The sequence below is a fragment of the Mastigoproctus giganteus genome, chromosome 10, assembly GCF_048544385.1.
Source record: "Mastigoproctus giganteus isolate SK-2022 chromosome 10, ASM4854438v1, whole genome shotgun sequence".
Taxonomy (NCBI): domain Eukaryota; kingdom Metazoa; phylum Arthropoda; class Arachnida; order Uropygi; family Thelyphonidae; genus Mastigoproctus; species Mastigoproctus giganteus.
In genome coordinates, this window is record NC_143584.1 from 214,419,003 (window position 1) to 214,444,084 (window position 25,082).

The 25,082-nt window shown below is 39.1% G+C and overlaps 1 protein-coding gene across 5 annotated transcripts in view; it reads left to right on the plus strand.

Moving 5' to 3' along the window:
• Nucleotides 1–25,082, plus strand: part of LOC150079885 (liprin-beta-1-like) — a 179,139-nt gene that overhangs the window by 38,455 nt on the left and 115,602 nt on the right. For 3 of the 5 annotated variants that reach the window (XM_090382231.1, XM_090382233.1, XM_090382232.1), the window contains exon 1: nt 5,821–7,688. The exons of the other annotated variants lie outside the window; for them this stretch is intronic. In XM_090382231.1, coding sequence (XP_090238357.1) covers nt 6,678–7,688 — 1,011 coding nt within the window. In that variant the 5' untranslated portion in view covers nt 5,821–6,677. Of the gene's footprint in view, nt 1–5,820; nt 7,689–25,082 lie in introns of those variants that run through there. 5 annotated transcript variants of the gene reach the window in all.

Here is a 25,082-nt window from a genome sequence, read left to right on the forward strand (position 1 = left end):
AAGAACTTCTTTTGTAGGCAATTTGTCCATTGTGGCTATTTGAAAGCGAACTACTTTGGGACATTGAGAGCAGTGGAAAAATGTCCTCTAGAGTTAACGTGATCAAAATTATCCATTTACGTCAAAATTCGGAGAAATACAACAAGTTTTCCAATCACATACAATCAAATACAATCAAATTTAAAACTTGATTTCTCTTGCTACCAACATTGTAATCCAATTAATATTAAGCCCAGTGCTGATTATAAGGATGTGTCGCAAAAGATTGTTATCAATCAAGACTGTGACTGAAAGTTTACTCTTAGATTTGAATTTCCAAAAAAGGAAAAACAAGCATATTTCACAAATAGATCAATCCTTGGAAATAATTTAGAAGCACTCATATCAGATGACATACAAGAACTCTACTGTTACGTATTACAACCCAACTGCTTGTCTTTGACATGATATGCAAAAGACGAGAAGAATCGCTAAAAGAATATAAATTACTGTGGTGTAGAACGACCACCACGAATTTACAAAGATTTATTTAACATGTAAGTTGAACGAACATTTACGTCATTCCTAAATGGCGCTAATGACGCTAACTAAGTAGTGGGCGTGATCGTCCCACAGAAACTCTGCTCAGAGCTGAAATTGAATTCATCCATCCACAGTACGTTTTTCTACTCTTTAATTGTCCAATGTTGATGGCTCTGAGTCGAAGCCAACCGTTTCTTTCGACTTTTCGGTTTTAATAATGGTTTTTAGATCGCTATATGACCATGATGAAGAGATTAAGATCAGAATTGAGATCGCGAAATTCGGATTCATGAAATACAAATCACGGGTTTCGGAAAAAAAACTTTGCACTGGCAACACGCATAAAGTTTGTAAGGTGCTATGTGTGGCCACTACTTCTATATGGAGTTGAAATTTGGACACTCAGGGCTTCAGCGGTGAAGGCAGTGGAGTCCTTAGAGATGTGGGTGTATAGAAGAATGCTGAGGATTCCCTGGACGAAGCGGATGACAAATGAACAAGTGTTACAAATTATAGGACATAATCGGCAAGTGACGAACTTCGTGAAAAGACTGAAGGTAAAATACTTGGGACGCATCACGAGAGGAAAGAAATACGAGTTGCTCCTGGTGGTCCTAGAGGGGAAGAGTTGGCCGACGAAAAACCTCATGGATGTAGATATGTATAGTATTTTCTGTATAGCTGCTCCAGGAACATAAGTTCATCTCCGCCCTGTTACTCTGTGATGTTGTTGTGTTGTTTAGTTCTTTCTGGCCTCTTTGCCACCGGGCAGGCGATCTCCTGGAAAGCGTGCCCGATGTACGTCAACACCACGAGGAGGTGGGCCACAACTAGATATGTCCTTAGCCAAGTAGAGATAGACCATTACAATCTTTGTGTGCCCTGAAGAGGGCGAAGTCCCGCACTCACTGGAGATAGTGAGTGGGTGCCAGCAAATCCCGTACCAACAGCTACCCAAACTTAGGGTACCAGCATAGAGGAAAAAATTAATAAATAAAATCATAATTAAAAAAAAAAATTTAGTTAAAAAAAGTAAAATAAAATAAACTAAGTTAAAAATTTATAGAGAAGAGTAGGAAAAAAAAATAATTAATTAAAAAATAGAAAATGAAATTTAAAAAAGAAAAAAAAGGAAAATCAAATAAAGAAATATATATATATAGATAGAAAGTAAAAAAAAAAAAAAAAAAAAGGAAATTGCTAATAAAATAAATAAAATGATGGTGAAGTAAAATTATATAAAATAAAATAAATAAATAAAAAAAAAAAACCAGTTGCCCAGACTTTCTTCTATTTTCTCTAGACAGTACGACTAAAGAAAATAGAAGAAAAGAAAAAAGAAAATTACACAAAAGTAAAAATAAAATATATTAAAAAATAAATAAATAAAATATATTAAAAAATAAATAAATAAAATTAAAAAAATAAGAGAGGGAAAAAAAAGAAAAGAGAAAAAATATATATATATAAATAAATTTAAAATAAAAAATAGATAAAAGTGAATTGTCTAAGATTGGACAAATCCCGCACCCACTGGAGGCTGTGCAATACCAGTGGGTGCCAGCAATCCTTGGGTTGCCCAGGCCTGAGGGGATAAAAGTAAAAAAAAAATAAAATAAATAATAATAATAAAAAAAAAAAAATGGATCTATGTGATCTTCTAGAGCTATTCAAGGTGACAATATTTTATCTTTACAAGACACCGCTCACTGTTGAGGCTGACATTATTGAAGGTGCTGGAGGCACTGTAGGAGGTGAAGCTGAAGCGGGATTGGCCAACAGAAGTTTTTTTCTTCTAGCAAATAAATCAGAAGCAAATTGTTGTAGGATTCCAAGGTGTAAGGAAGATTCTACTAGATGTTTTTCGTTGCCAGGTAAGAAGGTGTTTATACGGTCTTGTAGGGTTTCCGTAGGTCAGCATAAAGAGGACAGTGATAAAGCAGATGGTTCCAGTTGGAGACAAAGGCAAGAATCGGTATTCTGAACTGAAAGAGTTTGGAATTGAAAGAGCCATGTCCAGTTATGATAAATTATGTGTAGAGGTTTGGAAAGAACCATAGGGAATTTCACTTGTTGGCAGTAAAGGAGACATCTGGTATAAATTTATATGTAGTTCTGCCTTTAGGGGATCGATAACATCAAGAGATGGGAGGGATTGGGATTCAAAGAACTTGTTAGACGTGCTGAAGATAGAAAGGAGTTCAAAAAAGTGATCGCCGACCTCTGAACTCAGAGATGGCACTGAAAGAAGAAGATATGACCATGAAGTCCTGCTTATTTGAGCGAAGTTGTTCAGTTCTCTGTTCCTATTGAACTCAGCTTGGATTTCAGCTGAAGTAAGTCGTCCATTGCGTTTAAAAATCAGTGTGTTTGTCTTATCTTGTGCTTCCATTGTTACGCGCGGTCCTCCTGATCGTGATTTGTACTTTAAATTGCCAGTCTCCTTGAATCATCGAATGGTAGTTTGTACTCCTTTAAATGATACGCCAAGTTTTTTGCCACTACTTCTCATGGAATAACTTTTCTCATACAGAGTTATAAAACTTACACCAAACACTCTTTCTGAATGGGTATTCGACTTTCTCCTCAATTTATATTATTGCAAACACTCTAGAATCACCTACAGTTTTCTATAATATTGAAGCAATACTCCTACTTTCAACAATATTCTACCATATTCACGAATCTTCTACACCATCCTGGTATATTCTCGAAATTCTAGAAATTTAAAAATTTTGTTTCATTTTATTTAAATATCGACTTCAAAATTAATATTGAATAAATAGAAGTTGGAGTAATGTACGCAGGGTGTTATTAAATATTTTTATTAGATTAATTGAATTTTTTATTCAATTAAAAAAAAGTGAAAAAAAAATTAATCACTAATTCATTAACTAATAATATATAAAAGTAATTGTTTTTACTTCACTGCCCATGCCTTTCAATGTAATATTCACTCCACGCTTTGCAATACTTTATAACTCTGCGTAATATATTGTTATCGCTTTTGTAATGCAGTTTACTTATTTTTTCCTGCATAATAATAACAATTGAAATATAATAGGTATTTAATTTTTAGGCTGCGAGTAATACAATAAACAAATAGTAATAATTCATGATTTATGTATTTAGTAAACTGATAACAACAAACCAGAAAAAATCAATGACTATTTATTCAATAAGCGCACGGTAACAAACAGTATCCACTGCTTCAGCTACATTATGGCTGTCCGTATACGTTATATGGACAGCCTATGTGATATGCATGAAAAAAAGAAATAATAATTAACTGATTTTTAATGAAATTTGGAAAGCTGGAAAAATCTTTCTAAAACAGCGACATATAATATTTCATAAAAATACATGACTGAGTTATTACATGTGGACGGACAAACACTGTGAAAACAATAGGCGCTTTATGCATGTACACTGTTCAGTAAAAACATTATGACTATCTACTTAATAGTGTGTATGTCCTCCTTTTAACGTCATTACCGCTGCCACATGATGAGGAATGAACTCTAAAAGACTTCTGAACATTGCAGGAAGTATGTTGCACCATGTCGCCCAGGATTGCATCCCTTAGTTCTGCGATAGTCCGTGGTGGAGGATCCAAAAGCTGGATCTATTGAGCCATGTAATCCCAGAGCTGTTCTATGGGATTCATATTCGGCGACAACGGTAACACCTGGAGGTCTCTTTCGTGTTTTCGAACCATCCTCGAAGAATATTAGCAATGTGGCAGGACGCATTATCCTGCTGCAGGGGTGTACATACGAAGGGGCAATCCATCTGGAAAGACGTTCATCATGAAGGGGTCATGATCAGCCACAGTAGGTAGTTTTTATCATTCCGAGTGCGGTTGAAGGGTATGGGGGCGCCAAGAGAAAACATCCCCCATTCCAAAACACTGTTGCCACCTGCCTGCTTCTGTCGAACCAGGACATCGGAGTGATTCCTCTCCGCAGTTGGTCGCCGCACCCTCCATCTACCGTCCACACGGCATAGTAAGAAACGTAATTCATCGGAAAACTTTTCTCCAGTCGTTAATGGACCAATGCCGTTTATATTCGAACTTTGGAGGCCATTGGTGATGGGTGGCCATAACCATGGGTATCTAGACTGGCAACTACTATGGGGTACATACAAAAGAGAATTCATTGCGTCTTCGAAACACCGCTGGTCGTTTTTTGGATTGGAGTCCATAATCAGCAGTTTTGCGATTTTCTGTCTATCGGCTCGTACAAGTTGGGACAACCCACATTCACCACGACCATCGATGAGGCGTGGGTGCCTGTCATTGGCACAGTCATTCCTTTTTCAAAGTTTGTCAAATCATGTTCCTTGCCCCTGTCGATGAAGTATCGACCACACCACCAAGCTGCAGTATCACATTTATCGCGACACTGTGCCACTAGGCGGGAAGAACGGTAGATTGCTAAAACATGGGGTTTCATAATATTTTGACTGGACAGTGTATATGCCAACGCTTCTAAAAATGGCAAAAATGTGTGCTTCAAAAATAAAAATATTTATTTAGAAATTTTCTTTCTATAAAATCGTTAAATAAAATATATTTTATTTATCAGAAATACAGTACGGTAGATGTAAGGTTTTATTTCTTGCATTTATTACTACGCCAATTTATTTTAATGTTTAACTTTTGTTTCGCGCCTTAATACAAACTTTCAACTTTACTGCATCCACCACCGGTGTTCAAATTCATCATCACACATCATCATCTGAGTTCTTTCGTTGCAATCAAATGAATTTTATGCATTGTTGAACTTTGAGAATAATTCGTTGGGTTGAAATTTTCAATTAAACAGTATTCACTGTAATGGGATTTTACTGTTTGTGTCCTGGTACTTTAGTTGGGTATGATGACTTTGAATTAAAAATGGTGAAAGACAGTTGTTGAAAGACAACTACAAACAGGACAACTTATGGAACTCCGAACGTAGGAAGAGCCCAAAACTTAAGTATGAAAAATCCTCTTGCTTACCAAAGTTGTTGAAGAAAAGGTGGCATAACAACTGTCATATATGAAATGTTTTCATCTAACAGCTTCTGTTCGTTTAGTTACTTCTGGAATCGCCCACTTCTGTTGGCCTCTTAATTTAGTTAAGAAAAAAAAAAGGTGACTATCAAGATCGTTAACGGTTACTCCAACTGCAATGAGCTGTATTATTGCAGTCGGAGTAACTACTGCGCAGCCCAGCTGTCTATTAACTAAAACGTCTGTGACGGCTTCAACTTCGTCAGACAGTTTCGTTTGTACTTCCACTGCTGTTGTGGTCAACGTTTATCGCTTAACCCTTGCAAACATTCCTGCACTTGACATCACTCTGAGCTAGTAAAGGGAGATATGTTAGGGCACATGACCTTTGTGCAGGGATGCTAGAAACCCATATGCACTAATGTCTCCGTTTTGTGCGGAGGTCAAGATGAGTCACGCGGATAATGAAAGGTACTATGGAAAAAGGGGGCTGAGGGGGAGCAGCTGCCAGACGTCGGGTGCGGTCGATGCGGTGGCGTCTCAGATGGGGAATAGGAGGACAGCGGTAGATATAATTATGACCTAAACACATAAGTTCGTTCGCTGAGCTCTGAGTAGGGCATATGTGTTTTTCAACTCCCCTGCTAACCGATAGGGGCAGCGAGTTTCCTTCGCAGGAGGTTTTAGAGCTCTCGGTTATCAGCGAGAGCATCTTCATGCTCCGAGTACTTGAGACGCTGTAGAGAGAAGTGCGTTTGTTTGGTTCATGTGCGAAGCAATTGATGACGTTTATTGGACTTTTAATCATCTGGCAGCGAGTTTGGATTTGTTTGGTCATCTCGGTGACAGACTGTTAAATCACTACGGCATCGAAGCCCTTTGACCTACATACCGAAAGTAAACTGAAGCCGGTTGACCCCATCGTGCGCTTCCGTGTGAAACTGTATCCAAGAGGTGTAAAAGAGAAATCAAGGAAACACGGCACTGTGCTTCCTTGAACTGCTGATCCCGGTGACCTTGGACTGACCCACCGAAGATGGCGGCACGGGAAGAATAAAAGGAAACGTTTGTTTGACTGTGAAGTGTCGCAGATACTCCAGTCTTAAGTGGGTCTGTCATTTGGACGACGCACACTTTCCGAAAGGGTCGTGCGGTAATGAGCGGCCCTCTGTTCACGTCATGGCAAGAAGAGAGCTGGAATCAGGCGGAGGAGCACCACCCTCGGAGACCCCCAACGCCTCCACCAAGAAGAGCAACAAATATTAACTCTCTCTTGAAGACTGTCGAGGAAAGTAGTGACTCCGTGACGAAGGGTGTGAATTCGAACGCACTGATGCCGAATATCGACACTTCGAAAGTGCGAAATGAACGAACGAGGACTGCTTGTCAGCCGCCGTATATGCAAGCAGCGCCCCCACCCGCCCCGCTGTCGGCAGCAGCGGACGACGACTCTGAGAGTAGCGAGAGCACATCGTCCTTCTCGTGGCGAGACGCCAGGCCTGTGGAATATTACCGGTCTTCGCCGATGGCGCGTGTTCCTCCAGACAGCCCTAAAAGAACATTTGGAGGAGCCGTTGCGAGCTATGAAAGTGACAGGCGATGTTCCAGCTATGAAAACCTGCGTGATGACTGCAAGGAACGTGCCAGACCTACCACCCCTTCAAGTGTTGGTTACTATCCCAGTAAACCTCCCCCCGCTAGTTATCCGCGTTCTCGTGCTATCACAAGAAGCCCAATGCTTGAAAATACTTCCAGGAGATACGGAGGTGATGGATACCATCAGGCCTCTGGGTCTGCAGGGTGTGTGAAGTGGAGTGGAAGATCTACCCCCGTACGAGACAAACCGCCCTCTCCTTCTTTACAGAGGGCAGCTGAGGGGGATGTACAGACAATCGGAAATGGGACCTTCAACTACAGACCATCCATGGATACCCTACTAACGACAGTTGACTCCACTGACAGCTGTGACGATTCAACCTCCAGTTCTGTTAGAAGACGTGCATCTCCATCAAAAGCACCCAGGGGTCATAGGGGAAGCTTACCCGGTGATTGCCCTTCGTGGCATGCACCTCACGGTCCTTGTTCTTTCTGTTCACATCAGCGATATCATTGGTATACACCGCAGGTAAAAGGAAATTGCTGGGGATACTACGACCCTTTCCACGGGGTACGTATGTTTTTTTTTTTTTTTTTTTTCAATTGATTTTTCTGCAGTAGAATCCCAGAACTGAAAGATGTAAATAATTTTGAAACCGTTATATACTGGCATTTTTAGAAAAAGAAATTATAGAATATTTATTAGGAATTTAAAGTTATTTACAGAAATTTAAAGTTATTTACAGTAATTTAAAGTTATTTAAAGGAATTTAAAATTTATCTTGAACTGTTGATGTAAAGTCCATTTTAAATAAATGGACTTTGATTTCATCGTAAGTGGCTTTTCATATGACACTATTTTTGTCCTTTTGTATTGAAAAAAATATTTTAAAAATCTTTTTGATAAATTATCATGGATTACTTAATTCATTTGAAATTAGTTGCCTCCGGTACTTAACTTTTCATACCTCAAAAAATATTTGATAGTCAGAATGAAAAATAAATAGCCTTTACTGCAAACGATCGATGATACACAAAAATAAATAAATAATTAATTAATTAAATATTTTCTAATTTTTTGTGTCAGTTACATAAACTGCCGTTAGGTTTCGCTTCTAACGGTGTAAAAGCATAATTTTTAATATTGCCACAAAATGGAAGCTAAACACAATTCATATGAACGTAAGTTGTTTTTATAATTTAAAATCAATATTATCTTTGAAATGAAATGAAATAAATTTATAGAATTATTCAGAATTAAACGAATGATATAATAAATCATTCTTTATGATCGCTGAATATTAGGAATTTAACAGAAAGGTAATTTATATAAATGAATAATTTAATAAATAATGCAGTAAATGCCAGGTGCTTGTAGTGTTTTTTCCATGGAAATATTTCAAAAATGACATAAAAATAAATGTTTTTCATGCACAGTTTTAAAATAGTTTTTATGAGTGCATTATGGATTGTATAAAAGGATTTTAAATCTTTATAATGCGGTTTGCGTTGCTTACTGTCTATTAATGGCATGATTACTTAATAATTTTGGAAATTTAGGTATCAGGTGTTCCTCATCAGTGCAAGTTGTCAAAGTTATCACCTCCTTTAACTGTCCTCTGACGAGAGAGAAATACCTCGTAAACTGCTATCCAAACAAACTACCTCTTGTTTACATTTCCCGGGGTGGCAGCTCGTTGTTCCTATTCCTTGATCCCTTTTTACTGTTTGTTGACTGCGATGTTTCCTTATCAAAACTCCCTTAAAATTTATCCTTGTCATGTCAGCCGCGGATCTCTGTGTGATGTATGAGAGTCTACAGTCCAGATAGAGAGTAAAACGGCAAGCATACGTTTCTTTAGTTCTTGGTTAAATTTCTAAATTTAACCGAAATATAAAGTTAAGGTCACAGGCAGAGGAGGGGTCAACCCCTCCCCCTCCACCCTGAGATACCCGAAAGCTTCATTAAAACACTCTTGTGTACACGTTATGCGTGGAGAAGATGCATATGGTGTATAAAAGTCTTTTCTACAGACTGGAATCCCTCCTGGTTGGTGTAGGGGGAGGGAGGAAGTGGCTGCCCTACGGGTCTGCCAACCAGCTTTTTATAATTTAATATAAAAGTGCTCTTCATTCTAAATGCCTTAATTTTCATTAAGGGTCGGGTCTGTTCCTGCTATTGATTGTATGTGCTGTGCTGATCGGAAGTATGTCTGTGGAGTTCTAGGGAAGTGTTGTCAACATATTTCCATGTAGGACAATGACATTGTTGTTAGTCACCGACTCTGCACTGGTGGCAAGGGATGAGAATAAATGGAGTGGGAATGTTGGCTTGATTCCAGTTGGCATGCGTTTTTTTTTTTTTTTTTTTTTCTTTTGAAAATCGTAGTTCATGCGCAGTCAGTTTATTTACGTTCATGTTTACCCTGGTAACATAGCTAAGTTTTTTTTTTTTTTTTTTTTTTTTCCCTTTTAACGTCAAGAAAAATGAAGGCGAAGAGAAGTAGAACCTGTTAACCTAAATCGACCAAGAGACGCCAAATATAATTATACAGATCTTGTATATGTACACTGGGTGGCTACTTTGTTAGGGACACTTAATAGATATCAGGCCTCATTTTTTAGCTCTTATAACACCTGAACTCATCGTGGCATCGATTTAACGATGCTGATCCAGGCTAACTCAGTTGTTTCCCACTGTTGATGCAAATTGGCTGCTTGCGGATCTGTATACAGAAGGGCTCGTTCCACCCTTCGATCTTCACTCTCGTGTTCCCGGAGCCAGTTCTGTACAGTTTTGGCCTTGTGATATTGCCCATTACCCTGGTGGAAGAACCCATTCAGCAGGAAGCAGAATTCTTTCCAATGTACTGTCCAATATTGGTATTCCCGAGTTCACCGTAACCGTACCGTTCTGGTGTTTGCTCTGAAGAGGGGGGAATTCTCAGATAAATTTTGGGCGTGTGTTCGAGCCCGGTTGGGAGAAATTTTTGGCTTGTGTTCGAGCCCGGTTCGCCTGACTTCGACATCTTAGGGGAGGCAAATCAGTGATGAGTTAGACACCATTTGGAAAGCTCATTGGACTAATTCTGAGAAGGGAAGACAGACGTACGCTTTCCTGCTCTCCGTTCATACTATTAGTCGTAGACCTTAGCCATAGTTTAGGCTGAAGGCCTGTTGCGACCTGATCAAACATGGCTTGAGATCCAGTTTTTTTCTGCTAGGCTTTCAGACCTTTGCTCCTGGAGAGCCGGAGACTGGCCTCCACGTTATACTTTATTGTGTAAAGTGTAAAGTGTGTTCGTGTCAAACGGCACCAGGGGTTTCCCCCATCTCCGCGTGGTTTTCTTTGTGGGTGTAGCAGATCACTGTTAAGGCCAGAGATTTAAAAGTGTATGGGATTTGGAAGTATAGTGTTGTGTATCGTTGTTCCTCTGGCTATTTAGCCGCTAGACCCCTGCTGGGGCCCAACGTTGCCCACACTCAGCCCCGTGGAGGCAGACCAGGTACACCCAGCATAATTATTTACTCTGGCAGGCCCTGCCACCTAATTTCCTGAGATTTCAGTGGCTAGGGCCTAAAAAAAAAAAAAAAAAAAAAATATATATATATAATATAAAAAAAAAAAATAAATAATAAATAAAATAAAATAAATAAAAATAATAATAATAACGCGATTTTAAGGGGTGGTTCGCTAATGAGGTTAAGTTTCGGAATTGATGCACGATTTGGCTGTTATAATTTGGAAGTTTAAGTTTTTGTCGTGTGGGGCGTACACTGTGATGTATAGAGAGAGAGAGTGGGGGGAAAGACTGAAGACTGGAGGGGAAAGACAGAAGTATGAGGCCAATAGAGTAGACGACCCCAGATATCAGTGTGGCATGCCCATGCCGCACCAGGAGAAGTAAACGGGGGAGACGGGGGGAGGGGACGGTCCCGGCCCCTCCCACCGCCAGGATATGGAGAGAAAGTGGGCCAGACTAGGTGTCCAACCCAGATCGCCAAAAGGCGAGGCAACAGCGTAGCTGCGGTCACAGTCATGGTTTTTGGATGTTCGATTCAGTGTCACTTCAGGTAGGTCACAGTCTTGATTCAGTCTCACTTGTCTCGTGTTCATCTTATGGGATCAGGAAGAGGAGTGATGACTCTGGTCAGTTTGTAGTACTGCTTTGATGTCAATTCAGGTAGTCATATTCGTTGAGAGCATCAGTCCTGGCCATTTGCACCAGGTCATGAATGGAGAGTTATCTTTGTTGGTAATTTCTTTTGATCGGTTGTAGTCATGCGGTATGTTCATGCTGTAGTCTTGAATGTCTCCTCCTTGGTTAGTTTCAATGGAGTTGTTCTATTCAGATGTTTCCATATTGTTGCGGATAGCGATTTCTGTTCTCCTTCTGTTAAAGATGTCCTGGGCGTAGCGGCTGAACGCGGTGTACTCGTCTTCCGAATCCAGGAGGTGATGCTCATTGTCTTTTGGTACAAACTTTATACTGGTGATGAGTACTGATCTTTGTTCTTCATAGCATTCACATTTGTGCATGATATGTTGCCACGTCTCCATATTGCCACAGGTGCAAGTTGGGTCCTCGGTCAATCCGAATGCATTCAGTTTTGCGTTAAAGGGCCCATGGCCCGTCAGGAGGAAGGTGGTGTTCAGTCCTGGGTAGAACCATTTGGGGGCTTTTGGATAGGTCTTGTCTAGGTAGGGTATAAATTTCCGTGTGACTTCACCCTTGGTCGTCTCTTGCCATCTCCTCTGCCAAGTTTCTTTCAGGTGTTCCATGATTTTCTGTTTTTCCATTTGGGTAGTTGTTTGTAGGGTCCAGTGTAAAAGTGTCAAACGTGGTCGGTGTTCCCTTTGCCAGGTAGTACATCAACCCACATCTCGCCACCTCCAGGTCCAGAGGGAGAGTTCCCGCCAGGACCTGCAGCGCACAGGTACTCACCGTGTTACACGCCCTGGTGATGGTGAGGAGTATTTTTCGCTGTATTGTATCGAGGATTCTTTTATTTACTGCAGTTCTTGCTTTGACGTACCATATTGGGGCTCCATAAGTAATTGCTGGGACGAAAAATACTTTATTGTCCGATATATACGGATCTCCGTGCACGGCTCGAGCGAGTTCTTTGGTCAGTTTTGTACTTTTATTGAAATGTGTTTATAAGACGCGCGGCACTTAGATAGTAGAGACCTACCTCCTCGTGGTTGGGTCGGTAACTCGTGGTGTGGGATGTGATGGCCATTCCTCACCACAAAGCTAAATAATTGCTGCACTATTAATCTCTTTGTTTCTTAATTGTCATAGTTACATTTAAATTGACTCATATGGGTTCTCTATTTTTGACTTGTTTTATTATCATAATTAACTAAAAGTTGATTGAACTATGTAAACATGAAAACTAGCTGCATATGGGCGAAGCCTAGGGGGTAGCTAGGATGCGAACTCACTAAAAAATGTAAATGTAACCGTACTTTGTTCGTTCTAAAATAACTCTTCGGATGCTACTGTTTTGTACTGGTTTATTATTTGACTGACTGTAGTCTTTCTCTCACCTTGCACAAGTCTCGCCAGTCTCCGTTGACCTGTCTCATCAACGAGCTGTTTCCGACTACAGGATCGCTATTGGCTGGATGTTGTTTGGTTATTGTAGCCCGGAATCTGAGGAAGGACGCTCTGGTTGACAAAGTGGAGTATCGAGCAGTGATCGAGTTCTTGCATTTTCAGGGCAAGAAAGCTCAGGAAATTGACATAGAAATGAAAGCTGTGTATGGGCAGAATTCAAAGGTTGAGCAGCTGGTGCTGAGTGACAGATGTATGACAATTCATTTTATCGCAAATACAGTGGGAATTAGTTATGGATCTGCCCACAGCATTTTACATGACCATCTGCACATGTCTAAGGTCTCCGCACGATGGGTTCCACGATTGCTGACGCTTTCCAGAAGCAATGTCGAATGCAATGTTCTTGCCAACTGTTGGATTTGTGTAAGCGGATGTTGAGAACGTTTTTGATTGGTTGGTGACAAATGACGAATGCTGGGTGTACCAGTATGGTCAGGAGACTAAAGACATGTCAAAGCAGTGGAAGCACACCTCCTCCCCACCTCCCAGAAAGGCAAAGACCACTCCATCTGCGAAGAAGGTGATGTCCGTGTTTTGGGACAGAAAAAAGGGGTTATTCTGACAGATTACCTACCTCATGGTTTCACACTTACCAGAGAATACTACAGAATTTTTTTGAAAAAGTTACGCGATGTTTTGAAGATGAAAAGGCGTGGAATGTTAACCAAAGGTGTACGTCTTCTGTCAGACAATGCACCGTCTCACACGGCTGTTGCCACCACCAACTTTGTTGCCCAGTGCGGCTTCGAACTATTGCAGCACCCACCGTATTCTCTTGACCTAGCACCGTCAGACTTCTTATTTCGAGAAATGAAGAAACCATTGCTTGGACGCCGCTTTGATTTGTCTCAGGAAGTCATCAATGAAGTGGAATCGCCGTTTCAGGCAAAAAGTGCGGATTCTATGATCAAGGCATTAAACAACTGATTCGTGGATGGGAGAAATGTGTTACTATACACGGAGAGTACATAGAAAAGGATTAAAGTTCCTGTGAAGTTTCACCTTTCTAGCGCTATTATTTCTAAGTAAGGGTACGAACTTTTTGATACCCTCTCGTATGTATAAACCCCAGCAAGATTGGTGTTTTCTGAGATACTCATACCGGCGCGTCTGGCGTCGACCCCCATGCCACCCACGTTTAAAGTCACTTAAATCATTCTTGCCCATTCTCGCTGTAATTAACACATACAGGTATCCCTGCTCATCTTCTAACTTTCTTTATATCGATTGGTACGAACACGTGATATTGTTACCGAAGAAGCGATCCAGTTTATAAAAGGGTAGGCGTACCTAATAAAGTGCCCATTTAGTGTATATAAAATCGTTATAGCTTCGTTACGTAGTATTTGGAATTGAGTTCATATTTTTCGCGCATGGTTTTCATTACATTCTTCTCTCTTTCTTTCATATCTTGGTGTGCCATCAGCATTGGTGGGCAATTTAACATTTTCTGTTCTTGTTAACAGTGCCTGAACTACACCTTTCGTGTTTTTTTTTTTTTTTTTTTTTTTCGTTTCAGATTCCCCACAATGAAATACATCTGGCTGAGTTCGAATTCGGTTGATGTAAGTCTTATGATCTGCAACTCTCCAATGTGAAACAAGTCCATATAACTCCCTACACTTAACAATAGTCCCGTTCACATCTGGAGCTCCATTGTTCGGGTTTTTTAAGGATATGGGGGATGATATAATCACCATCTTCAAGGTTCGTTGATCCCCTTCCGTTAGTTTTCTTGGCCTACTGGATTTCGTGTCTTTTCAAAACGCCTTTTCAGTGACATTGATCTCTCATGTCGTGAAGGCTAACGACATAAGAGATGAATGTCGTTGAAAAGACTTTTGTCTTCTGCAGACTTTGGTTTACTATTTATCGGTTCTCTAAAATATAAATGGAGATCTTGTGATTAAGATGGTAACAACGGATAAATACTACATCTTTGTTTCGATGTTGATGGGTGAAGTTTATTACATTTCTCCCTTATTTTTTCGCTGTTTGCTGGTTGTTTTGAAACAGCAAGCACAAATGACTGCTTTAGATGTATGCTAGTAAGTTCAATTTTGTGTTTATTCTTTTATGAAGGATAACTTGCTAAAAGTTTATTTACATACTTATATAGATCCTCTTCCCAAAACAGAAGTAGAAGGGCTCTGAGCACGTATTTTGCGACCAGTACCATCCTATTATTACACCACTGAAGAAAATTAACATTCTCTTTGAACACACATTTTCTGATATCTTATTTCATAATCAAAAGTACTTAATTCTGGCATGGGTTTAGTACTTCTAAGAACTAAAAAATGCTTCAATATCCACCAATTCTTCCTTGGGATGGGCTAATTTCCATTTTTAAAACAAAATGTACTCAGTGCACCTCAGTGTGTAGCTTAAATAGACATAAAACTTCAACATAATCACCTCATCATCAGCAGCAAAGTGTTTTCCACGAAGAAAGGACTTCAGGGCACGAAAGGGGAAGAAATCCGATGGTTCAAGATCCCGGAAAAAGCAGGATGCGGAAATATTTAAGTTATTCCTGACACATGGACATTTCGTGTGAACATTAGCACAGGAAAGGGGTCAGAAATCTGGATCTCCTTTAGTGGACCCTTTACTCATATGCAACTATTGACGGATGATGGGTTCACCATCCACTGAGGTTCTTCACAGACTACACTAATTTGGAGCTCTGCAACTAATCTTCCAGGATTAATGCCTCAATTTTTGCAACGCTCTCTACCGTTACAGCGGTTGCTGAACATCCTGGGATTTCTTCACCATGCACTGAGGTTCCTTCACGTTTGAATTGTTCATACCAATGTGCCACAACAGTCAACCTGGGCAGTCTTCTCTAAACAGTAGCCATTTTTTCGTGGATTGTTTTGGGTGTTTTCCCTTGCAGAAAGAGAAACGGAATCACTAATCTGTATTCCACTTTATCCATTGTGATACTTCACTTCATTTAGCGCTGTAAAGAAATAAAATGAATTGTCAGATCGAAACCAAAAATTGTGGTTGCTATAGAGATTTCAAGGTATCAACCACAAAAAAATTTAATCTTTCCATCACAACTACTTCTCTAACTAATCAGTGCCGGTAATGCATGCATGAATAAAAATAATATTAATAATAAATATGTAGCCATTTTGGATTCTTGTTAGCAGACGATGTTAACAATTGCTCCATAAGTTTGTTGTTGTACGTTAGGGAATGGCATGTGGAAACATGTAAATGTTATCGCAGTAGGAATTCATTTGTAATGACTCCTATGGGAATCACGAAATTTAAGAGAATATGAGCGTTGCCACACTAACAACCCTTCTTGGGTGGCAACTACTTCTTAGATAATTATATGCACTCGCGCGTACTTACCTGTTGGATAATTATGTGTCGTTCTATCCATCGTTCGCCAAAAGACCAAGCGGTGGTGTTAATACCGTCTGTCGCTGCGCGTGTTTTAGCTGTTCGTTTGGTAGTTGTCATGGTGATCGGTTTTGTTGTAGTTCTGTGAAAGAACGTTAATCGCTTGCTGAATATAAAAACCAACAGAAACTTTTTATCTGTCCGCGCAAGATTAATTATTTCTCTTCATGCCCATAAACATACGGTTGGGTAAGTAAAAACTTTTTATCTTTTGGTTGGTTTTTTTTTTTTTTTATTTCTGTTTTTATATAAAGTTTAACAGTTGCTTTAATAATTATCTAATTTAAATACTGTGCTGAAGTTCATTCAGTAATCCGTGAAATGGCTTCCCTCCCACAACTATGGAGGACGAGCTGTTCCAGTGTAATAAAAGACGAGCTGAGTAACAATATTTTTGAACGAGTAATTGTATCAAGCATAAGAAAACATTGCAATTTCGTTTGGAGTTTTAGAAAGGGACGATTATTGGTGTTCCTATTTCCGAAACAAAAAGTCTATTGGAAGTTGTTGTTGTTGTTGTTGTTGTAAGGTTTTAGGAGTATTAGCGACTAAGGCCATATTGGTCCTTGTATATCTTTAAATTGTATGTGTTTTGCGGTTGATTTTCTGTTTGCTACACGAAAAGCCCGAGTTTCCGGGAGAAAAAACCATCTAACCTCGCTTGAGTCCGATTAACTCAGCCACGTTGTGAGAAAAGTCCATAAAAATTCCTCACATCATCGACGGGACTCAGTTCTTTTCCACCCGGTATGGGGAGGACGGCGATTCTACCAACTGTTCCACCCGTGAGGGCATGTTTTTGTTGTGAAGTATACAAGTGCTGGCAAACTGAGGGAAAGATAACCAGCCGTCACAGTGGATAAGATGGAAAATGGCAGATGGATGCACGAGATGAGAGAAGGGCAGAAAATTTAGTGCATGCCAATAGGCCAATGATAATTAAGATACCTCGGAAAGAAATTACTAGCGATCTGTAATGCCACTGTATATAAGATGTGTGATAGAAAAGTTCGGGGGAGTCTAATATTTGGGAAATGATGAAGCTTACCGGATATTCGGATGGAACTTCTTCGAAGTTGGTTAGTTGCTGTTGTAGGGTTTAGACGCATCAGCAACTCAAGCCATATTGTGCCATATATAATGTCTGTAAACTGCGTGTATTCTGTGGTCGATTTGTTGGATGAAAAATCCAATTTTCTTGGAGAAAACCTTACAACCCTCGCCTGAGATCGACTAACTCAGCCAAGTTGTGAAAAAAGCTCATAGAAATTCCTTGTGTCACTGATGGTATTCGAACTCAGGTCTTTTCCACCCGGTGTGGGCAGGACTGTGATTATACCAACTCTCCTATTCACCACGGCCTTCTTCGAATTAATTTCCTTGATACTACAAAGACTGATTCCAACACCTCTGCAACTTATGGAAGCACTCCTGATAGGCTTCTTTTGGGGTTGCTAATAGCTCCTGTGGCGTGTTCTGAATAATTTCCCCAGTCGGGGAAATTATTCATCATCATCTCCAAAAGATGTTTTTTAACATATCCTGGGTTTCTGTAACGTTCTTCCTTAATTTGATGCAAATTCACTGCTCAGTAAAATCACTCATTTTAAAATTCGACAAAACAGCTATTGAATGTGGGCTAATTCAGACTGACTGGATAAACGGATGATTCATGCGGTACCATATCTAGATGAGTCACCGAACGTTGGGACAAGTCGCAACTCACTAGGACGTCTCAACTTCAAAGTACAAAGTCAATCCCCGAACTTTTTGATAAAACCTTGTACAGTATATCAATCCTTTACTATCAAACAAAAAAAGAAAAATTTAATTAAATATTACACGACATTATTTAATAAAATATTTATACGATAAGGTGGGAGTTAATTAACATACCTTATTAAAACTAAGAAAATAATCGTCCGCGCATATTTTCAATGTCCTATGTTAATTAACTTCCATCTTATCGTAATATATATTATGATAAGACGGTCAGAGGCGTACTGTTCAAGGCTAAAGAGTTATTGGTCAAGGTCTCTCCAGAGAGGTTATTATCAGTGCGGCTAATGCCGTGAAATTTAAGGGGGAGGCTATTGTCTCTTGCCGATTTTCTTGTCGATTCTCTTGCCAATTTAGATTTTCTTGAAGTAATGAGATGTTACCATGGAGAAATCTCAAGGATAGCAGTTATGGTGGACTTTGAAATTGTGAACGATTGCTTTTTCTATTCCGCTATCCATCAGGATACAGTGTTTGGTTGTCAGGAATTTATTGAAGCATGTATTTCGTGCTGCGGACTGCAGACCAAGTGTCCACACGACGATGGAATACTAGGTCCGTACCAAAATGTCCGATGTTGTTGTTGTAGAGTTTTTAGGAGCATCAGCGATAATACCATATTGCTCTGTATATACTGTCTGTAAATTGCGCGTGTTCTATGGTTGATTTTCTGTTTTCTGGAGAGAAAACCATGCCACCCTCTCCTGAGACCGACTAACTCAACCATGTAAGATGTCGAATAGTCGGTTGTACTTTGCTGCTATCAGAGAGACAGCTAATACTTTTAACAGCGTAGTGTAGTTGGATAGACACAGATACATAATGTAATGAAGAAATATATAAACTTCCCCTTACCACACAACAACAGACACAGCGACAAATTGTATCTACAATGCACAAGATTAGATTATTAGTGTTGCTTCGTTGAATTCGTTAATTAGGCCAGAAAGGAAATTAAAAAAATTAGAGATTTAATTATAGTAATCAAATGGTCACTAACCTCTATATAATCAACAACTGCGGGCTTCAGTTGGTTAACCTCAGTCCAGTTTTTCTTTCATTGTCTGTTGGACATCCCATAACGGTTGGAATTCCTACTTGCCCTGTCTAAATTTCATTCTTTCCTTGTCGTCTGCTTATTTATCCAAATCTCCTTGTCGTCTGCTTTATCCAAATCTCCTTGTCGTTTGCTTAATAATCATAAAAAACAGAGCCATTCAGTTTTTTGGATTATTTGCTGTCCAAGTAACACACAATAATATTTTTTTCTTCCGATAGAAAATTATTCTACTCAAGAAACGCTACATATTTTTCCTGAAAATAAAGTCTTATTGTTTTAAGATGATTGTTTTTTAATCTTTTTAGCATTTTGGATTGTATTATGTATTAATTTTTCTGCCAGGCGAAACAATAACGATCAGTTGGTTCTGTTTCCTATTAAACTATTATAAAATAAATAAATAAAAAATATGTATTTGCTTGCAAGGATGTCTTTTGTTTCTTTCTCTCGCTCTATCGCTCTGTTTGATCTTCTTGTAGACAATGAATTATCCGTCTCATTTTTGGAAACAGAATTGTAAATATCTGACGAAGCTCAATAATTTTTTCTGATAATTGGAAAGTTTTATCTTTTATAGTGACTCATCACAATGCACACTTTTTCTAGAAGTTTAAACACAAGATCGATTGAAACTAAAGGAAGGCACATTATATTTTTAAAGCTATTGTAAACAAACCAAAAAAAAAAAAAAATTATTTTACAATATTTATTGGCCAGACGAACTAAATTCATTTTAGCCCCAATTATTACAACTACTGTACTTTTAAGTTTCAGATGTTGTTTACGTAATATTTTTGTAAGTTTATCCTATATGTAGTCCTAGCTTCTCCTACAAGCACTGAAATAAGGATGGATAAGAGACATGCTTCAGTTTGTAGACAAAACGCACGGTCGGATAAGGTTGGTAACTTTGTTTTTGTGTTTATGTGTGTGCGCACGCGCGTGGGCTGTGAGTTTTGATTGTCAAAAGGAAGATTGAGGCTTTCAGGTCTGCTGGCTCTAGACAGTATTTATGTTTGGGTTTTATTTAATTTAACCAATTTAAGCTAAAGCATTTCCGTTTCCTCCTTAAACTATAATAAGCCTATAATATAATATATGTGGGTTGGTCACTCACACACTAGCAAGGCTTTTGTGGATTTATTGGATGATTGTTTTCTACATCAGCATGTTCGGGAGGCAACTAGAAGGAGTAATTGATTATCAGTAGTAATTCTTCATGCATTAAGAATTGCAGATAAAAGAACCACTAGGTGGCAGTGATCACAGTGTGCTCAAGTGGGATATACTCAAAGAGGTAACTACCATCAGGGGTAAAGGGAAGGGTTTTTGCTTTCGTAAAGGCAACTACGGAGGTCTGAGACAGTATTTAAATTCTATATGGTGGGACCAACTGATGATGTTACCAACAGCAAATTCAAAATGGGAGGCATTCAAAGAATTAATCTCGGAAGCTACTAGGCTTTTCATACCAACTAAGAAATATTGTTCAAGGTTTAGGCCTAAGTGGATGTCAGATGAACTAATGAGACATATGGCAGAGAAGAAAAATGCATGGGATACGTATAAATTAATGGGTGACATGGAAACCTATGATAGATATAAGCTGGTCTGTAACCAAGTCACAACGGAGATTAGGCAGGCAAAGACAGATTATGAGAAAACTTTGGCAAAGAGTTCTTTACCTATGTAAACTCTAGAAGGAAAGGGTTGAATCAGATTGGTCGACTGGATATTGATGGTTCAACTGTTGATAATCCTACTCAGGTGGCTAACAAACTAAATGAGTATTTTGCATCTACATTCACACATGAGGAGTTATTCAGGGAGGAAAATGCCAGAGGTGAATTAAACTCTGGCAGTGAGCTAGATGATTTTGTAATAACTGAGGGGAAAGTGGAGGAAAAATTTCTGAAGATAAACATAAAAAAGACACCTGGGGTGAATGGGATCTTTCCAGTTATATTAACGGAGGCAGCAAAAGAAGTAAGCAAACCCTTAGCCATAATTATGAGAGCTTCCTTGGACTCAGGGGAGGTACCCATGGACTGGAGATGTGCAAATGTGACCCCAATTCACAAAGGAGGATCAAAGGGCGACACAGGTAATTACAGAACTGTTAGTTTAACTTCTGTTCCAGAGAAATTAAAGGAGGCACTGGTTAAAGAAGCACTGCAGGATCATCTACACAAGACTTCAGTTATATCTCGGACACAGCATGGTTTTGTTAAGGGAAAGTCTTGCCTGACCAGTTTGATTGGATATTATGATGCAGTCACAAAAGGACTGGATGCAGGGAATAACTTTGATATTATATATTTGGATCTTAGAAAGGCTTTTGATACTGTTGCACATGGAAGACTGCTGCACAAATTGCAGCAGAGTGGCATTGGAGGCAAATTGCTGCTGTGGATAAAGGAATCGTTAAGTGGGAGAAGACAGAGAGCGGTAATCAATGGACACTGCTCTTCGTGGACTAATGTTATTAGTGGAGTCCCTCAGGGTTCAGTGTTGGGTCCATTGTTGTTTTCTGTATTTATAAATGTTATTGATGATGGTATATCAGGCTTAATGTCCAAGTTTGGAGACGATACAAAGGTTGGCAGGGTTGTTAAGGATACTAATGACAGTACGCTGCTACAAAAGGATCTAGAAAAGTTGAGCAGATGGGCTGAGAGGTGGAAAATGAAGTTTCACATTGACAAATGTAAAGTACTACATATGGGAAGCAGTAACAGAGTAACGTATCCACTCTGTGGTACTGCACTGACAAGGTATAAGGTATGTTCGTGTCAGACGGCACCTGGGATTTCTCCCATCTCCGGGTGTGTTCGCTGTATCGAGGACAGTACACTGCCAAGCCAGATACTTGAAAGTGTGTGGGCCATGTCTGTGCAGTGTGATGTGTTGTGCCCATTGTTTGTCCGGCTTATTGGCCGCCAGGCCCCTAGTGAGGCCCGACATTGCCCATACTTCGCCACGTGGAGGCTAGCCGGGTGTGTCCAGTATCACAACAGTTGCTCTGGCCGGTCCTGCCACCTAGTTTCCTGAGACTTCAGTGGCTAGGACCCAAAAAAAAAAAAAAAAAAAAAAAATTACGCGTTTGCCATTAATACTTAATGGGATTGCTGTTAGGAATTCGCTGGTTGGGGTTGAAAGCTAGAGAGATTTGTTAAAAGGTACTGCACTGACAGTTGTAGAGAATGAAAAGGACCTGGAGGTAATTGTGCAGGCAGATATGAAGTTTTAGGAGTAGTACAGACGGTCTGCAAGAGTAGCTCATGGTGTCTAGTCAATGATATACAGGAATTTTTCTAGCAGGGATAAGTAGGTGATTATCCCTTTGTATAAGACAATGGTCAGGCCACACCTGGAGTACTGTATACAGGTCTGGAGGCCTCATTTTAAGAAAGATGTAGAGCTGTTGGAACAAGTACAGAGAAGGGCAACAAGATTAGTGAAGGGAACGAAGGGTTGCTCTTACGAAGAAAGGCTTAAGTTTTGCAGATTACAGTGTTTGGAGACTAGGCACCTGTGAGGTGATCTGATTGAGGTGTATAAAGCTTTGAATGGTTTGAGCATGCTCAATGCCGATGGAATTGAGCATGCTCAATGCCTATGGGATTGAGCATGCTCAATCCCATCGGCTTCCTCTTGCTCGGAATAATCACCTGAGAGGGCATAAATTCAAATTGAGGAAAGATAGTTGTAGGGTATAGATGTGCGGAAGTTTGCCTTTAGCCAGCGGGTAGTTGATCAGTGGAACAGACTTCCATCTTTTGTTGTGGAAGTTGATAGCCTAAATAAATTTAAGGCTGAGCTGGGCAGGTATTTGGAACGAACGGAGGGGTGGGTGAAATGGGAGCGGTTTTTTTTTTTTTTTTTTTTTTGGCTGATGCTGCATAAGCTTGCTTTCTTGCATCGTATGCCTCTACTAATGCTAAATGCTAATATAGATCAAAAGAAAAGTTATGCTGAAGTTTGTTGCATTTGAGGCGCGTTAGATTTTTTATTCCTTAAATTAATTGAATTTTTTTTCTGCAATTAATAGAAGCGAAAAGTAAATAATTAATAATCTTGTTGCTAATTAATTTCTTATTGATTAACAGCGCTTGAAACGTATTTCCCTCTCCATCATTTGTTAAACAATACCATTGTACTGTCAACGCTTTCGTGAAGCAGTTTACTTACTTCTTCCTGGATTTTAACAACGATTGAGATATAACACGAATTCAACGTTTCTCCTCTGATTAATGTAATAAACAAATACAGTGCAATCTCGATATAACGTGGGTGTTAGGCGGCTATGTTAATACCCGCATAATAAGGGAAACTCATTATAGCTAAAAATTTTTATAATTTTTTCCGTTTTTTTTTTAACATAAATACAATTTTCTTAGTAAATAAATAATTTATTTACTAAGTAAATTGTATTTATATAAAACATTAGTAAATAAATAATTTATTTATTAGTAAATATGTTTTATGATTTTTTTTTTGGTAGTTGTTAGCGCATCGGCTTCTGTGGCCATATTGCACCTCCCAAGGTTTTTGCAGTACTTTGATCCAAGCCCGAGGCGGGAATCGAACCCGCGACCTTTGGGTTGCCGGGCAGGCACTTTACCCACTCGGCTAGCCCGGTCGGCACTAATGTTTTATGAGTATACAGACTAAAAGGCATAAGGTATTAAAGATTGTTGTTGTTGTTGTAGGAGGGTTGTTTAGGAGCATCAGCGACTAAGGCCATATTGCTCTGTATGTAAATTGCGTGTGTTCTGTGGTCGATTTTCTGTTTGCTGGACGAAAAAATCGAGTTTCCGGAATAAAAAAATCATGCTACCCTCCCCTGATACCGACTTACTCAGCCCCGTTGTCAAAAAGACCCGTAAAAAGGCCCATAAAGGGAGAAATAATATAATAACAAAAAAAAATAATAATAATTCTGATTATGACTAGTCCTTAAGCCTAATTCTATTTCTTTTGACTTGTAATCTGCTGCAAACATTGAAAGACAAGAAAGAAAAAAATATCAACGTGATGTTTTTTTATATGAGGAATATGTTAAAGTAGAAGTTAATGAAAAAATACTAAATAAAGCACATTAATAAAAAAATAATAATAATAAAAACCGGTTGGAACGAAGTCCTTGTTTTCTGGCAGCCGACAGCTGAAAAATTGTCGATTTCAGCAAGATTACTGTTGTCTGACGAAATGAAAGTGGCAAACGTAATCAGCTTTTTAAATATTAAAAATAGTCGTGCAGTGTGTAGCAAAACAAGATAAATTTTGTAAACGTCACCAAAAATTTCACTAACTTAAGATATTGAATTTTCACCTGGCTGTTATAATTGTAATATATAATAGATGCAAAAAACACTGTTCACATATTCTAATTTGTATTTCAACTTTTTTTTTTGTTGTTGTAAATTTTAAACGATGTATTTTAGGAACTTAATTTTTGTGTTATAAAACAATCTGTTGAAGTAACCGATGCTATGGAGTCTGGATTTTTTTTAAATATAAAAGAGGTGTCCGTTAACCAGAAAAGGTTGAGAAACATCGTTATACAGGTTTTCTGTATTCCACCCCTCACTTTATCTTCAAACGCATGATGTAAAATGTGACAAACAAACAAAATGACCTTGTTCACGCCAATTCCCTTGACCTGACCTGGCTACGGGTTTGGTGTTTTTTTTTTTTTTTTGGTAACACGGATGCAAACAGTGATATTATCCAAAACTTTAAGTATCTGCTTGTGTCTGTCCACCCACCCAATGAACCAGATAATTACGGTGGGTGTTTGTGAAGGACGTCAACATAAAAATACAAGAATATATTATTATAATTAATTCTCTCCCTAATTAAAGGAAATTAGTACCCACACTCACGCATGTTCTTCTATCTCCTCCATCCCCTTCACACACCCATTCGTAACAATATCACTCTGAATCATTCAGTCGCAATCTGAGGCTTGCAGGTAAATACAAAAATAGCATTGGATAACACGTTCCAGCTTGAAATATTGATATACGTATACACTGTCCAGTCAAAATATTATGACCACCCCCCAGTGTTTTAG